The sequence below is a fragment of the Rousettus aegyptiacus genome, unplaced genomic scaffold, assembly GCF_014176215.1.
Source record: "Rousettus aegyptiacus isolate mRouAeg1 unplaced genomic scaffold, mRouAeg1.p scaffold_m13_p_4, whole genome shotgun sequence".
NCBI classification, from domain to species: domain Eukaryota; kingdom Metazoa; phylum Chordata; class Mammalia; order Chiroptera; family Pteropodidae; genus Rousettus; species Rousettus aegyptiacus.
This window is the reverse complement of record NW_023416307.1, coordinates 119024753-119040371: the sequence shown is the minus strand read 5'-3', so window position 1 is coordinate 119040371 and position 15619 is coordinate 119024753. Positions and strand designations below refer to the sequence as shown.

General features: G+C 45.4%; 1 protein-coding gene across 6 annotated transcripts in view; it reads left to right on the top strand.

Annotated features, from left to right (window-relative positions):
* Positions 1-6196: 6196 nt before the first annotated feature.
* SSUH2 (ssu-2 homolog) overlaps positions 6197-15619 on the top strand; it is a 311599-nt gene continuing 302176 nt past the window's right edge. For 5 of the 6 annotated variants that reach the window (XR_004950372.1, XM_016134862.2, XM_016134861.2 and 2 more), the window contains exons 1-3: positions 6197-6279; positions 14422-14520; positions 14851-14932. Coding sequence is in view for 4 of the 6 variants with exons in the window: in XM_016134862.2 (XP_015990348.2) it covers positions 6252-6279; positions 14422-14520; positions 14851-14932 (209 nt within the window). In the remaining 2 variants the exon portion in view is untranslated. Of the gene's footprint in view, positions 6280-14421; positions 14521-14850; positions 14933-15619 lie in introns of those variants that run through there. The other variant, XM_036218957.1, reaches the window with a different exon arrangement.

Below are 15619 nucleotides of genomic sequence, written 5' to 3'. Positions count from 1 at the left end.
TGGATGTGCCAATTTCCCTGGCTCCCAGGGAGTGGAGGGTGCTCGGGTGCAGTGTTCCAGGAACCTCCCACTTGGGCAAGTTTCTTATTTGTGTCAAGACCATTCTCTTCCACACCATCCTCGATTCCTGCCATGGGCACCACTGGTCTCCATCCACCCAGCCTGCAGATAAGCCAGTAACAATGTTATCGCAGCTGCCAGGCCCTTTGGGGCAGAATTCCTTTGTTGGGCAGTCTTGGCTCCTGTGGGGGTTCTGGGTGGACCTAGGTTTAGACGGACTGCTGATGGGACTGCGGCAGGGCCTGGCTCCTAGTAGATGCTCAGCGAGTGTTCGCTGGTTAAACACAGTGAGTGACTCAGAGCTCTATAGATGGTGGGCAAGACCTTCACCTGGAAGGAGCAAAACTGGGTTTGGAATGAGTGCTCACATGCCACTGTGTGGCAGGCGGACAGTGAAGCACCAGGAGTTAGGAAGCTCCAGGCCGGCTTCTTACTCCTGGGCAAGTCATTTCACCTCTTGGAGCCTTTTAAAAACATCCGTAAATGGAGATAATTGTGCACTATAAAGTGCCATATAAACAGAAAACAACAAGTGTTAACCAAGTGTTAGGATGTGGAGAAATTGGAACACTTGCGCATGTCGGTGAGAATGTAAAATGATGCAGCTACTGTGCAAACAATAAGGCAGTTCCTTAAAACATTAAGCATAGAATTATCATACGACCCAGCAATTCCACTTCTGGGTATATACCTAAAAGAATTGAAAACAAGCTTTCAAAGAGATATTTGTAAAACCATGTACATAGTAGCATTACTCATAATAGCCAAAAGGTGGAAGCAACCCAAGTTGTCCATCAATAGATGAATGAATAAAGAAAATGTGGGCTAAACATACAAAGGAATATTATTCAGCCTTTAAAAAGGAAGGACATTTAAATCTATGCCACAATATTGATGAACCTTGGAGACACTGTGCTAAGTGAAATAAACCAGTCATGAAAACACAAATGCCGCATGATTCCACTTATATGAGGTCCACAAAGTAGTCAAATTCATAGACAGAAAGCAGAATGGTGATTGTCAGGGGCTTAGTGTTTGATGGGGACAGATTTTCAATTGAGGAAAAAAAGAAGTTCTATAGAGGGATGGTCGTGATGGTTGCACAGTGTGAGTGTACTTAATGCTATTGAACTGTGACCTGAAAATGGTTAAGGTGGTAAATTTTATGTTATGCTGATCTTATTACAATTTTAAAAAAATTAAAAAAATGCTTTATACCTACTACCTCCTCCATGAAAACAACTTATTTTGACTGGAACTGAGCCTTTTAACTTGCATACATGTAGAAATGGCTGAATCCTGAATAACTTACAATTCTGGGTGGATTCTTGATGTCATCAACTTACCAGATGCTTATGGTGATACTTCGAAGTCAGAGGGAGAGAGGAGACACGAAATAGATGGCATCTGTACTTGAATGTCCTAAGGTTGCTCAAAGTAACACTGCTGCCAACCGAGATGACATCTGTGCTTCTAAAATGCTTGCCCAGTTCTCATTCTGGTTACTACTGTTACCACCCCCTCTGCCCCCACCCCCCACATAAGGTTCATGCCCTTGAGGGAGGAGAATGAGAGTCTGCCCTGTGGGTTGATAAAATGACCTCACTAAAGCACTTATCTCAATATTGTAATAATTCTTTATCTTGAGCTGAAGAAAATTCCCTCCATATGTAGGAAAAATTTAAGGCAGATACTGGGAAATCTCATTAAACTTTTATTGGTTGTACCTTGAAATGACTCTTATAAGAGATAAAAGATTAGAATGCTGAACTGTGCTGAGTGGATTCCTTCAGTGAATGTGTCTTAAAGCGTAGACCACCTGAATTGGAATCACCTGGGAGTCTTGTAGAAAGGATACAGAATCCAGGAATCTACTTCAGATATCTTTAATCAGGATTTTGGCCCCCGGGTGGGGGTTGGAGCCTGGGAGTTTGTATTATTGACAAACCCCTTGCTAATTCCTATTGACTGACTAAGAAACAAGGCCCAGGGTCAGCCCAAGTGAATTTATTAGGAAGTTTGGGAAAGACACAGTGGCCATCTTGGGTGCCACCATTTTGGTGGGAGAAAAACCAGCCATGACCGCCAGGAGACAGAAGTGTAGTCATAGGGAAGAGGCAAGCAGTGGCTAATGCTTGTTGGGAGTTTGTGCAAGAGCTAAGCAAAAGATGTCTTTTCTGAGACACAGAAATTATCAGGCCAGACTGGCTGAGAGGCAGAAGTTCCTGGCAAGTGATCTGATATTGAACTGGAAAGTTCACCTAATATTCATTTAACAATTTAAGGTTAACTAGTGCCTACTAAGCAGTGCATTTGCTGCCACAACCACCCCAATATGTAGATCCCACAAACTACTTGATCTTCCATATTCCAGAACATCTGTGCTCCCCCCCCCCCGGGGCCCTTGGTAATCTGCATTTTAAGTACTTGATTAATTTGTCTCTCACCTAAGAGAGGGAGTTTCTTAAGGGCAGGAATTACCTGGTTTACCTCTCAGGATGGCACTTCCTGAACTGTTGAATGAGTATCTGATGAACTTTCTGCTTACTTAAACATCAGATCTACTGGCCAGAAGCCTCTGTTTCTCAACCAGCCTGGTCTGAATATTTCTTTTGTCTCAGAGGAGGTACTTTCTGCTTCCTTTTTGCCAGAGTCCAGAGATGGTAGTTTTGATAGAAGTTTTGTGTGCAGGGAAGACAAATCTATATCCAGAGCATCTGTTTCAGAAGAAGGAAGTGCTACTCCTTCCATGATGGAAGCGATGGAATAGAATCAACCTGCCATTGGGTAGCTGGCCAATCACCTAAGAGAACAGTGCCATGTTGGGACTCGGCGTTGGTCTCGGCAGACTGAGCACTTGGCAGTGGCCAGGCCAGCCTGAGAGAGCAGAAACCCATGTTGCTGATCCCATGTACAACCCTCATCCCTGCCACTTGGACCCACTGAATAATGGCAGAAGTGCTGAGGAAAGACCCTGACCAGTAGCCACGGAATGGGTCATGCCATCAACTTGATTATTAAAATTCTCTTCTGCTCAAGCCACCCTTTGAGAAGCATTAACATGGGGTGCAAATGTTCTCATATTCTTTGCCCTTTCAGAGAATTATATCTCTTCCCCAGACCTTGTTGTCACCAATTTTCCAGTGATGCTCCTAACCACCCAACTAAACCATTTTCCATAGTTCATGAGTTGGTATAGACTCTTGCCTGTGACCATTTCTTATTCCAGGCAAAATACACAACCAGGTGCACTGTTCAAAGTTCTGCCCCCTGGAAGCATTTCCCTTCACTTGCCTTCAGGAATGTTACAAAAAGGGACTGTAGCGCTGCAGCATCCACTTTTGGACTTTGAACCTAGTTTACACCAACTCTGAAACTATAAATGGTCATATTCCACTACTGCCCATGTTTTAATCATCAAGCTTCTGCTTTAATATTCTCCAGAGAAGCCAAACTCAATGGACGAAAGCTCTGTTCACTAGACAGATCTTCTCTTTGCCCCTTGCCCCCATTCTGGTCCAGCTCTCAGCAGGGGTACTCGCTGGGTGGGTGTCCTGAGATTCAATTCTGCTGCCTCTTCCCCACGACAGCCCTTTCTGAAGGCATTTGTGGAGCCCTCCCTCTAGGCATTTTCATCACCATCATACTCAACTGCAGTCGTACAGTGTGATTTCTAGACTCCTTTCCAAAGCCATGTACCACTCAAAGCCATGGCATACCCTCAAGGCTCAGAGGTCGAAATACGATTACATAGACTTTATTTCCAAGAACAAACAAAGTTCTCAGACAGCAATAAATGCCTACAGTTAGCTCCTGGACAGCTGCCTTCATTCAACAAATGTTTCATGAGCACATCCCACATGCAGGACACGAAGAGAGCAATGATGAATCATATCCATGGATCACTAAGAACTCGTTCAGGAAGACGAGCTCTAAGAAGACCACCTTTTGACATCAACAGCAACGATACAGAATGAAGGTAAAGCATCCGGCACAGAGTTGGGCCTCCCTTCCCCACTCTGAACTCCTTTGATACTCCTCCTGGGAGGTAAGAACGAGTATTAGCTTCATATTGGCCTGGGTCCTAGAATTAGTGCTTGTCCCTGCTAACAACAGAATACTAGGTGGTGAAGGGTACATTATTTTTCCAGAGTCACTCAAGCACACTATTGCAACGACTTTCCTGTCTTGATGCCTAAGCAAGATTAGAAAGGTCTACTAATTGGCTTTTTCATCTTCTATGTATTCTAAGAGATATTTATTAAACCACTACTATGTCATCTAATTAGTGTGCAGCAAAGGACTGTCACTCCTTTTGATCTACATTCCCTGGTTCCTAAGGTACAATTTAATGATCGTCTGCATTTTTTCAGCCTCAAAATTTCTGATCCCTTTTATATTTAGCTCTATTTAACATTTTTTTCCTTCTGTTTGCCATTTGAATAATTGCTAATGATTTTTTCCTTTTAAATGTTGGGGAGGGTTATAGGCAATTATATACTGCTGCTTAAAAAGTACTCAAAATGTAATAGCGGTCGGTATATTATAGTTAAGCCATAAATTGTCTGTCTGTCTGTCATCTATCTATCTATCTATCTATCTATCTCTATCATCAATCTATCTCCCTATTATCTATTTATCTATCATCTATCTATCATCTATTAATCTATCATCTATCGTGTTTAGGCTCAAATACACACTCATACACACAAAGACACAGACATAGACACAGACATATATTGTTTTTAGGGTAAAAGATACTCATAGCCAGGTACACACATTCTGTTCCCATAATTCTACGAGGGCTTAAAATCATTGCTTAAAGTATAAAGGTATCAAAGGACTATATTTATTCCTCAGGATCTTGGTCTTTCTCATGTATTTACAGTAATTAAATTCATAAAACTCACAGATTTAAGAAGTCGGTGGTCCTACCAACCATAAAAGCCTGCTTGTGGGCATTGAGTTGTCTGACTGCATTTAAGAAGCACCTGTCAAATATTGCTGCTGCTTTCATGACTGTCACCGGCATTCTCCTGGGGGTGGGCAATGAATAATGAGGGTGAAGTCAGTAGAGAGAGACTGAAGGCACTTTGTGGAACACCCTAGAGCAATCATCTCTGTGTGTGATGTGACTGTGACACATCAGTCACAGTGCATTCCCTGTGGATGCAATTGCTGTTGTTCATGTGGGGCCATCATGGCACACACCCACAGGCCTCTCCAGGCTGGGTGAGCCAGGCCACAGGGTTCTTGCTTTGCCCTGTGAAGCAAGGCTGTCCTGGCCAGACAACTCTAGGCCCAGGTAAAAGGGTCATTGCCAAGGATGCTGTGTGAGGTGTGTATGTGCGTGCGCGTGTGTGTGTGTGTGCGTGCGTGCATGCACTTGCACATGTGCATGTTCCAGTGCACAAGCTCTCTGCTTCTATCACCAGATGACTCAGCTCCAGGTGTTTATTGTTAGACTCATCCAGAGGAGAGCGGTGATCTTTAGAGGGTAGAGGTGTTGAAGGAGTATGAAGCCTCAATGCAAAAGGCTTGAAAAGAGATCTTGAAAAACCCACAAATGTTTCACAGGGGCTAAGTGGGTGTAGTGACTGCGATGACCCATGTAGCCTGGGTTGGGAGCTGGCTCTGCCCACAATGTGCTGTGTGACCTCATTTTCTCCCCAGTGAGATGAGGTCGTTGATGCTCAAAACTTGAGAGGTCCCACCGTACCTTCTCTTCTCCTTGGGGAAGTCACCTCCTTGTAGTTATCACATTTTTCTGTATCTCCCCCACCCCCACGACACTTAGAAGCCTGTCTTGTACAGATGATCAAAATAGCACAGTGGTCAAGAGCTCCAATGTGAGAATCAGAGAGATGAGGGTTTGAATTCAGCTCAGAAAAATAGGCGTCATAAAAGTGCCCACCTCATAGGGTAGTAAGGGTACAGGTGACTAGAGGCACCCAGCAAGAGCCTGACAAGTACAAAGTCTGGTGAGTAGGAGCTCCACCAGCCCCAGTAAATTGGGTCCAGAGCAGCTGCTCTGATGGAAAAGGTGCTTCCCCTCTGATGTTTCCCTCCGTTGTATTCAAATTGGGTAACAATAGGCCTCTGGTCAGGGAGGAGCCGAGGCTTGTCCCTCAGATCCCAGTGTCTTGAGCTCACTGTAAGTGCAGGAACCTCCTTGGCTGGACGTCTGGACCATGGACAGGGATCTGAGTGAAGAGGACAGTAAGTACAGCAGGGAGGGCATGGGGTGTCATCCTCTGTAGCCGGCACTGAGCCGGAAACCTCTCTGTCCTCAGTGATGTCCCAGACTCTGCCTCTGCGCTGCTGAGAGCATCCCTCCCTCCCTTCCTTTCATTTGCAAAGACTATTTGCAGCCCACAGGCTGTTCTTCCTTTCTGTGCCTCTGGGCAACAAAGAAGGATAATAAAATTTTAGCAGGAGAACCTCTCTTCCTAACCACAGCAATACCATCCAGTCTTAGATTCTTTATCCTTCTTTCCTCTAGTTGACAGATCCCCACACCCCTGCCCACAGCCAAGTGCAAGTGCGACTATCAGCATTCTTATTTCAATCACAGTCGGGTTCAGTTCTTAGATGACGTTAGTTTTAAAGAAATGCCATGAAAGGTCTTTTTACGCATAGTCTCCCATTAGCAGAGAACCCACTTGTTCCTTACTGCTCAGGGTGGCTCCATCCTGTCAGTTACTGAGACAGGAATACAATGGTATTTAAGGACTATATAAAGAGAAGGAAATAGTATTTTAGGTGGAAATGTGCAGTTTTAAAAATGGAAATATTTGGTACTGAATTTTGGAACAGGCAATGTGGTAGAGTATCAGATTGGGAATTGGGAGGCTAAGGGTTCAAGACGCTGCTATGAGTTGGCTGTGTGATCTTAGGCAAGTCACTTAATTTCTCTGAGCCCCAATTTTCCCAACTATAAGAGAAGATTGGGCCAGGAGTTCTTAATGTAAGGACCATGAAGGTGTGATTAAAATGTTGTATGAACGTGCCTTTTTTTTGGAAGTGTGGAGTCCACAGATTTCATTTGAATCCCAGAGAGCCTGTGACACTCGTACATTTTCACAGTTACTGAACTTGGGGACCTTGAAGGTCCTTTGAGGGTCCAATGCTCTTTATTGTCTTTAATGGTGTTATTTCAAAGCTTTAAGCTTCAGAACCAAAGTGGGATATAAAATGAACCCATGCTAATCTGAGAGCTCAATTTAAATTTTGTTGGAATCCTTTTCCATACTGTATGGAAGAAATATTTTAGTGTGTGTTTGAGGAGGACTTTATCTTATATATTGGAAATTGTGTATCCATAGTCTTATAATAATGCTTCTATTAATATTCAAATGTAATATTTCCTCTTGAAAACATTGCTCATTAGCAGCCTTTGAATTTATATTTGGAGTTTCTCTTCACAGGAACAGGCTAGGTCAGATCTCAGTTCAAATCCAAGCCAAGCCTCCTAATTGCTGGGTGACTTTAAGTCACTTAACCTCTCTTGTCATCTTGCAGAATTAGTGAAGGATTAATTAGAAGTAAAATGCCTAAAACATCATTCAGCTCAGAGTGGGCATGGCATAAATGTTGACTCTAGATAATTATCAGATTTTGTTCCCAGAATTTTAAAATTAAACTGCTATTAATGAGAAATATTACTTCCTGCGATGTTTCTATTTTGGCATCATCATCAAGTTAAGAGTAAGGTGGACTCTTTAGTTCCATTAAAATTCTAAAAACCCTGATTCTGTGCTATATTAGAAACCACCCTATGTGCTGATTTCTAATATAACCAAACCTCAGGTCAGCACTTAGGGTCTACTGTAAGGTATAGGATCATCTAGAAAAGTTTAAAATACTAAGTCGATGCACTCTGAAACTAGGTAAACTTTTCTCCACATTTCTTAACTAATTGCTATGGGACTTCTATAATTTAAAGGTCTCGTTTTAGTTGGGAGATGGCTGCCTACTTTATTCAGTCAAGTTACCATTCTCAGTTACTAAAGTGTTGTCCCTTAGTTTTTGAGTCTATATTGTGGACAGTAGCTTCAGAGAGAGAATATCTTCCTCCAATGACATACTTTGGAACCAAAGCTGGAATGGATAGAGACATTCCAGGATGTGGCACCCACATGGAAGTCACCTTGAAGGCCGTTTAGCACCGCCACTGTCGGGTGGTGGGGTGTCTCTGACAGCATCACTGATTAGAGGCAGCACCTCCCACGACTGGCTGGAACACCTTCGGTGGTGGCCGGTTCCCCTTCCACAGCGGACACTGTCAAAAGTTCTTTCTTACATCGAGTTGCTACCTCTTTCTCTGGAGCTTCTACTCTTTGGTTTTGATTCTATATCCTGAGGCTACTCAGAACATGCCTGTTCCCTGTTTCAAATAAGAACCTTCAGAGTCTTTTCTTCGCTAGCATGACTAGATTCTGTTTCTTCAGTGGTCCTGGATGTAATGTGTTTTTGATCATTCTTCTCTTAGAGGGAAATGTTTTACACAGAGCTAAAAGGAAAACTCCCTCCCTTATTCTAAAAAACATCTCTTTTGTGATACAGCTTTTTTTTTTATCACAGACTGAAACCCTCCCAGAAATAGTGAGCAAGGGCCTCTTCGAGTAAGATGGGTTGTAATTAGAACCCCTGGTAATTTTAGGTGAGGGCTGCTCTGGTTCAGCACCATAGGGCATAGGTGGCACCTCCTTACTCCTGGGCACTGACTGGTCCTAGGAAGGTGGTGGCAATGATCTGAGGCCACAAAATTGTCACTGTCAGTAAGTCGGTGCTGAGGAGGTGAGACTCTCCACTTGGTGTCTGGACCAGCTTCGCTCCCCAAAGGCTTATTCATTAAAGTGTCTCCTGACCCCAGCTCTGAGAGTGGATCTGAAGCTACCACAGTAAGTTGGTGGGAGGATGCGGTACTTCCTGGCAGGGGCCCAGCTGCCGAGAGCCTTGGTGACTGACCATAGGGCCTCAGTGTTTTTTCACATCCCTTAGAATGAAGGCGCAGCTACCAGGAAAGCAAGTCTTCCCTGCCAGGTTGGCCCTGGCCTCCTGAGGCCCATCTGGTCTTTCCTGCAGGCTGCCACATTTCTGGAAAAAGATCGTGGGTCTGGAAACTCCTAATGGAAAGATGCAGTGTCCCCTGTGGGAAGTAAGAAATAAAAGCTTTAATGAAATTATATCACAGCTCAGAGAGGATCCCAGGAACTCTCCTGAATGTGTTTGCAGAGCCCGCCCTCACCCATTGCACCGTTTGCTCCTCTCAGTGACAGTACTCCCTGGGCTCTATTTTAGGGAAAGAATATCAGAGCCCTAAAAAGTTAAGTGATTTTCTTCCAAGACTACACAACAGTCTAGCTATTTTGTGCTGTGCTCATGGCTGGGTGAACAAGGATGAATAAACATCGACCTATCTCCAAGGTATTCAAAGGCTAGTGGGGAAGGCAGACCCCAAACAGATATGTGGTATTTGAGAGGGGCCGACCTGGTCAGGCTTTCTGGTCTTTCTAAGAAGGACTTTAAATATCATAGTTAATTATTTGTTTGCTTGTTCTTCTTCAGAAAACAGGATTTCTTTCTTTTCTTTATCTTATAACGAATCACCCGAATATCCTTATCATTCTCTTTTATTTTAAATTGTGGCAAAATACACATGACATAACATTTGCTGTCTCAGCCATTTGTAATGTGCTTTTCAGTGGTGTTAAGAATATTCACATTGTTGTGCAACCATCACCACCACCCATCTCCAGAATCTTTTCACTTGTAAAACTGAAACTCTGTCCCCATTAAACAACAACTCCCCATTCTCCTTCTTTTCTGCTCCTAGAAAACACCATTCTTCTTTCTGTCTCTGTGAATTTGACTCCTTGAATCTCTTTTGCACCATCCTAAGTATAATTCAAATCACAAGACATTTATATGCACCAACTGTGTACAAGAAGGCAGGGGTTCCCTGTCTAAAAGGGGCTATCACCTCTGTTGAAGAAGGTAAGATATGCAAAAAACTAAAGCAAGGTGGCAGTGGGGAGCCATCTGAGTGGAGAATTGGCATGATTTAAGTGTTTTTAAGATGCTTAATCTAGAATCAGGGGCAGATGACGTGGGCTCTGTTTATCCCCTGAAATAAAGTGAATGACATTCCTAAAGAAAAAGTTAAGAGGTTGCCCATTAATTATACCTTTTTCTACAAGAAAAAGTCCTTTCTGTACAAAGAAGTAGCTGGTGGCTGGTGAGCAGAAACACTACCCTGGTAACACTTCGTAAAGCTCTCTCAGCAACCACCTGATGATGCCATTCGCATGGAGAGAGAGGGTGTTCAGCTAAGTGGAAAGGTCACTGGGGTTGGATCGGACTTGAGTTCTATGTACCGTTCCATCTCTGCTATGAATGCCTGAGCGCCTTGCCTCAAATCACATCTCCAATCCTTGTCTCGTTCTTCTGAGAAGTGGGGAAAATAGAGGTTGTCATGAAGCGCGCAAAGAGATTCTGCCTGCACCATCCCTCTGTGAGGGATGCACAGGGTGCAGTGCGTGTGTTAGGGTGGGGTGGCCCAGCTGGTCAGCTGCCCTGGAACTCAGCCACCACACCATGGAAACAGTGACATGCCCGGTGACCCCCTTTGGAGTGCCTCATGCTGGACATCACACAATGCCCTGTGACGCCTGCGTTCCTGTTGTGCCCCATGAGATCTGCGCAGGAAATGACGCATCTGCCTGCGGTTCAGCCTGGAGTCCTTTATTTTTGTACATAACATAATAGTGAGACTAATTTAGTTCTGATGAATTGCGACTTCCCCGGGAGGTCAGGGTGGCTCCCTGTTGATGGATGGAGCTGAGTTTCCCACCTCTCATTCTTCCCCTCTTCCTGCCCCTTTGTTTGGTTTTCAGCAGGACTTAGCAGCCTTATGGCATTTCCCTGCCTTTCTGAGGAGGACAGCACCGATGTCCTAGCTGGCCCAAGACTTCTGAGCGGGTGGGGCGGTCCCTGGGGAGAGGGCTGTGACGGATGGTCTTGCCTTTCTTTCTGTGCTTGACATTTTCACTCTTGTCTCCTGGCTTAAAAAAGCACAAAGAAAGAGGAAGACCCTCCCTCCTCAGGTCCACAGCGCTGACTGAACATTTATTAAATGCCAGGCTCAGGGTTATGAGCTGTGTACACATTGTCTCGTGGCACGGGCACTAATATCAGCCACTGTTTCACAGCTGGGAGAGTTGAGTTCTGCAAGGAAGTGTGGCCGGCATGGCGTTGTGTATTACACGGCTCAGCTCCACTGGATCAGAGCCCAGGTTTCCAAACACCGAGCCTCAGGGGTTCCAAGTCCAGTCACCCTGGCTGTAGTTCAACCCTGACCTTTATCTTGAATTCTAATAAGTGGGCTCACAGGAACTATAATGAATGTGCATGGGCCCTAGTCCAAGAAAGTTTCAAACTCCAGCCTCCACCTTTCTGACCCACGTGAGTATCTAGGTCAGGGTGGACAAAATAAGGCTCAAGCGTCAAATCTGACCCATGGCCTGTTTTGGTAAAGTTTTATTGGGACAGAGTCATGCTTATTCAATTACGTATTGTCTGTGGCTGCTTTGAGGCCACAGTGGCTAAGCTAAGTGGTTGAGATAGACACTTGGCCACAAAGTCTACAATATTTACTACCTGATTATTTATAGAAAACATGTGGTGGCTACACTAGCTTAGAATGCTAATAAAATCATTAGAAACAAAACAATATTTAGAACCAAGGTATGAATAATAATTTCAGATGATCATAGTGGGGACTTCAGTACCCACTGGCAGGCCTCATTCTGAAGTTTTGGGGTGACGTTATTTGCAGCATACCCATGTCGATCCTGGCTCTCTCACTGGTTCTTGACAGAATCATTTGCTTACGAATATAAGTTTTCCTGCTAGGAAAGGCACTCTCTACATCTGCAAACTTTCTTCTATTTCCGCTTCCTTTGTAAGTTCTCTGAAAGGAGAAAGAAACCTAGAGATGTATATGTGTTTCTTCTTGTCAGAGGACAAGGACGTTTCTGATTTTTGGGGAATGGTAGAACGGGGTTGTTCGTTGGTCTTAATGACACTCCCCCTTCCTCCACGGTTCTCGGCCACATGTGTCAGGATGTCAGGCTTTGTCACCTCGTGCCATCTCCACTTCTAGATAACCCAAGTTGGAGCAAGACCTGCTTCTTCTTCTGGCCTCTGTTTTTATTAGATTCAAAAGGACAAGGCACGTTATTTTTATTTTTGTGGAGGTCAAGAGCTATAGGCTTTTAAGAGCTGTCAAAAAATAAAAGAGAAAGAAAAAAAGGAAAAAGAGAGGTATCTAGGGGATGTAGTTGGTCAGCTGGAAGTTTGGCCTGAGGGTGCTTCAATGACTTAATGCAGAGAGAAGCCCCTTCCACTGGGCGTTTGTCAGTTTACTCTTTAAAACCAACTTAATGTGATTAAATCAATAGCTCGAAAGGTAGCTGAGGGATTCTTGTCCCTCAGAACAGGTTTGAGGGGTGGCCCAGTGGGCTGGAACTGGAAGAAGGAGCACCTATTCTGTTCTAACTCCACCTCTGTGCACCCTAGAAATACTGGAGTAAACTGAGCCTCAGATGCCTCATGTTAAGTGGACTTAGAAGTCCTGCCTTCCACACCTCCAGGTGGGAGGCTGGGAGTGAAGCAACGGGTGTAGGGAGGTGCTTCATGAATTGTCTCGAGTTTCCGGGGGCCGGTTCTTATCTTACACTTTCCTGCTTGGAGTCTCGGGGCTATGTATATCTATGTCACAGCCTGACAGATTAAGATGAGGTCTTAAAAGCAGATCTATAGTGAGTGATTCCTCCATTGGGTTTCTCTCATGAAAAGTGCTTGGAAAGAACATGCCCTTTGGAGACTGATGGATCCTGGTTTGAATCCTGCTCCATCACTCACTGGCTGTGTGATCTTGGGTGAGTCACCGCCTTTTGAGCCTCAGTCTTCTTATTGGTAGGATGGGGTAGCATTAGGTTGTCAGTTTGTCATTTAAGAAGCAGATACCAAGACGGCATTAGATGTGCCAGAGGTCGGACTTGTGAGCAGAGAGACGGCAGGAAGGAGTGTGAGCAGAAGGAGACTCAGACACTGGTGTGGCTCCAAGAAAGTCTAGTCCAGGTGTGCAGGGAGTCCCAGGGCAAAGACTTCATTAAAGGAAGTTGTGTAACAAAATGTCTCACGTGTCAGTGCCTTGAACATAGCGACCATTTTATTATAGTTTCTAATTTTTGAGGTCAGAAATTTGGGCAGGGCTCAGTTGGGTGATTCTTCTGCTCTATGTGTAATTGATTAGGGTTTGCTGCAACAAAAACACCATAGACTGGGTGGCTTGAACAATGAACATTTATTCCTCACAGTTCTGGAGTCTGGGACGTCCAAGATTAAGGTGCTGACAGATCTAGTGTCTGCTGAGGACCCACTTCTGGCTTTTAGACAACTGCCTTCTCATTGTGTGTTCATGTGGCAGAGAGGGAGCACTCTGGCTTCTTTCTCTTTTTGTGAGGACACGAATCTCATCATGGGGGCTCTTCCCTCATAATCTCATCAAGACCTAATCGCCTCCCAAAGACACACCTCATAATGCCATTTCATTGGGGGTTAGGGTTTCAATATATGAATTCGGGGGGCGGGGGGAGCGGACAGCCATGCAATGCGTGATAGGTCACTTAGTGGTATCCATCAGGCAGCTGGTCTGGCCTGGAGGGTTCAAGATGGCTTCATTCACATGCCTGGTGGCTTGGAGGGGATGGCTGGAAGGCTGGGCTCGGTTGGGCCCTCTCCTTGTAGTCTTAGGGCATCTCCATGTGTTCTGCCAAGCCTGATTTTTTTACATGGCAGCTCAGGACTCAAGAGGGAGTGCTCCCAGAGGCCAGGAGTTGACGCTGCAGTCTCTTCATGGCATCCGTTGTGTTCCCTTGGTTGAAGTGGTCTCAAACCTGCCCAGGTTCAGAGGAGGAGACATAGACTCAGCTTTCAATTAAGAGAGAGGAGCACTGAAGAAGTGTAACCATCTATAATTCAGTATCTATTTCCTAGGGTTGTGGACTATGACGAAATATTTATAAAGCATCTGTCATGGTGACTGGCACAGAGTAGGTGGCCATTGAACAGAAGCTGTCATCCATAATGTTTTCCTGTCATTACTGCTGTTCCTGTCATGCCCTGTCCTATCTACGCCTACCAGGGTTTTGTGTCCTGAGGGTGCCAGAAGGTGCCAAAGTGAGATGGGCTTAGTGAAACTGTGAGGTTTTACCCTCATTCGTTAGCCTCCTGTGAAGTTGCCACCAAGCCCCCTTCCATCCCTGAGGCTGAGGACCGCCTGTCCTTCTGCAGGTGTTGTGGACCTCAGCTTCGAGGCCGAGAGTCCTCTGGCACCCCCAGCGGAACTCCTGGAGAGGCTGCCTAGCTACGACTGCCTTTTTCAAGGAGATGGTAAGTCTGTGGGGTCTCGGTTTCCATGGCCTCGTCCTTGGGTTTCTGCTATTTGGGTGGATGTCTCTGGACAAGGTCAGTGCTGAGATAGCTCCCTTTTCCTCTGGGGGTCATGGGAAGCCCCTTGTCACCAGTGGGAGGAAACAGAAGGACATGGAACGTAAGCCCTGTGTCCACGAACATTCCATGACCATGTCCATTTAAGACCAGAACGATGCTGGTCTGAGAACTGTTCTCCATCTGTTCTTTCTCACATCCTGCCAGTCTTTCTTTCATCTGCACAAGTATCTGTTCCTTTGAGCTAGTCCCTGATTCTCCCCTCTCTTCCAGGACGACAGATATTCTTCCCACCTTTGGAGGCCCTGGGGACACCTCAGGAACCAAGGGGCTGGTCCTCGTTCCTGGAGCACAGGTGAGCTGCAAGCGAGCTCAGCAACCCTCACTGAGCCATCCTCACCATCACCATCGCCCCCGAGAGCTCTCCTTGGGGTCTCAGGGGCCATGGTATTGACCCTGACAACACATTAGGATCCAGACCTCCTGGATCAGATTCTCCAGGGCTAGAGCCTGGGCATCTGAATTTTACCCAGCTCTTCAGGCTGTTAGGTTCCCAAGACAGAGCTGAAAACCATAGTGGAGATTATGGGCTGCAAATACAGTTCCTGGGCCAAATCTAGCCCACTGCCTGTTTTCATACATTGAGTCTTATCAGAACACAGCTACTCTCATGTGCTTACTCACTGCCTGTGTCTACTTTTAAACTACAACAGCAGTGCTGAGTGGTTGAGACGAAGGCTCGATAGCCTGCAAAACCTAGAATATTTACTGTCTAGCCCTTTACAGAAAAAGCTTGCTGCTCCCTCGAGAGGCCCACACTTTTCTTGTTTTGAGAGGACCAGGCAGAGCTCCAGCTTTCCCTCCAGCTTTGTGCAGAGAGAAGTGGAAGCCTAGAGCATCTCCCTTCCTCCTCTCTGGCTGCCCGCCTTCCATGCCCAGGGCAGCCCCGCTTCCTCTCAGTCTGCATGCCTCCTGCAGGCCCTCAGGGGTGCTGGAGGCACAAGCATGCATGACAGGGGCTGACCATTTGGAGTTGGGCTGC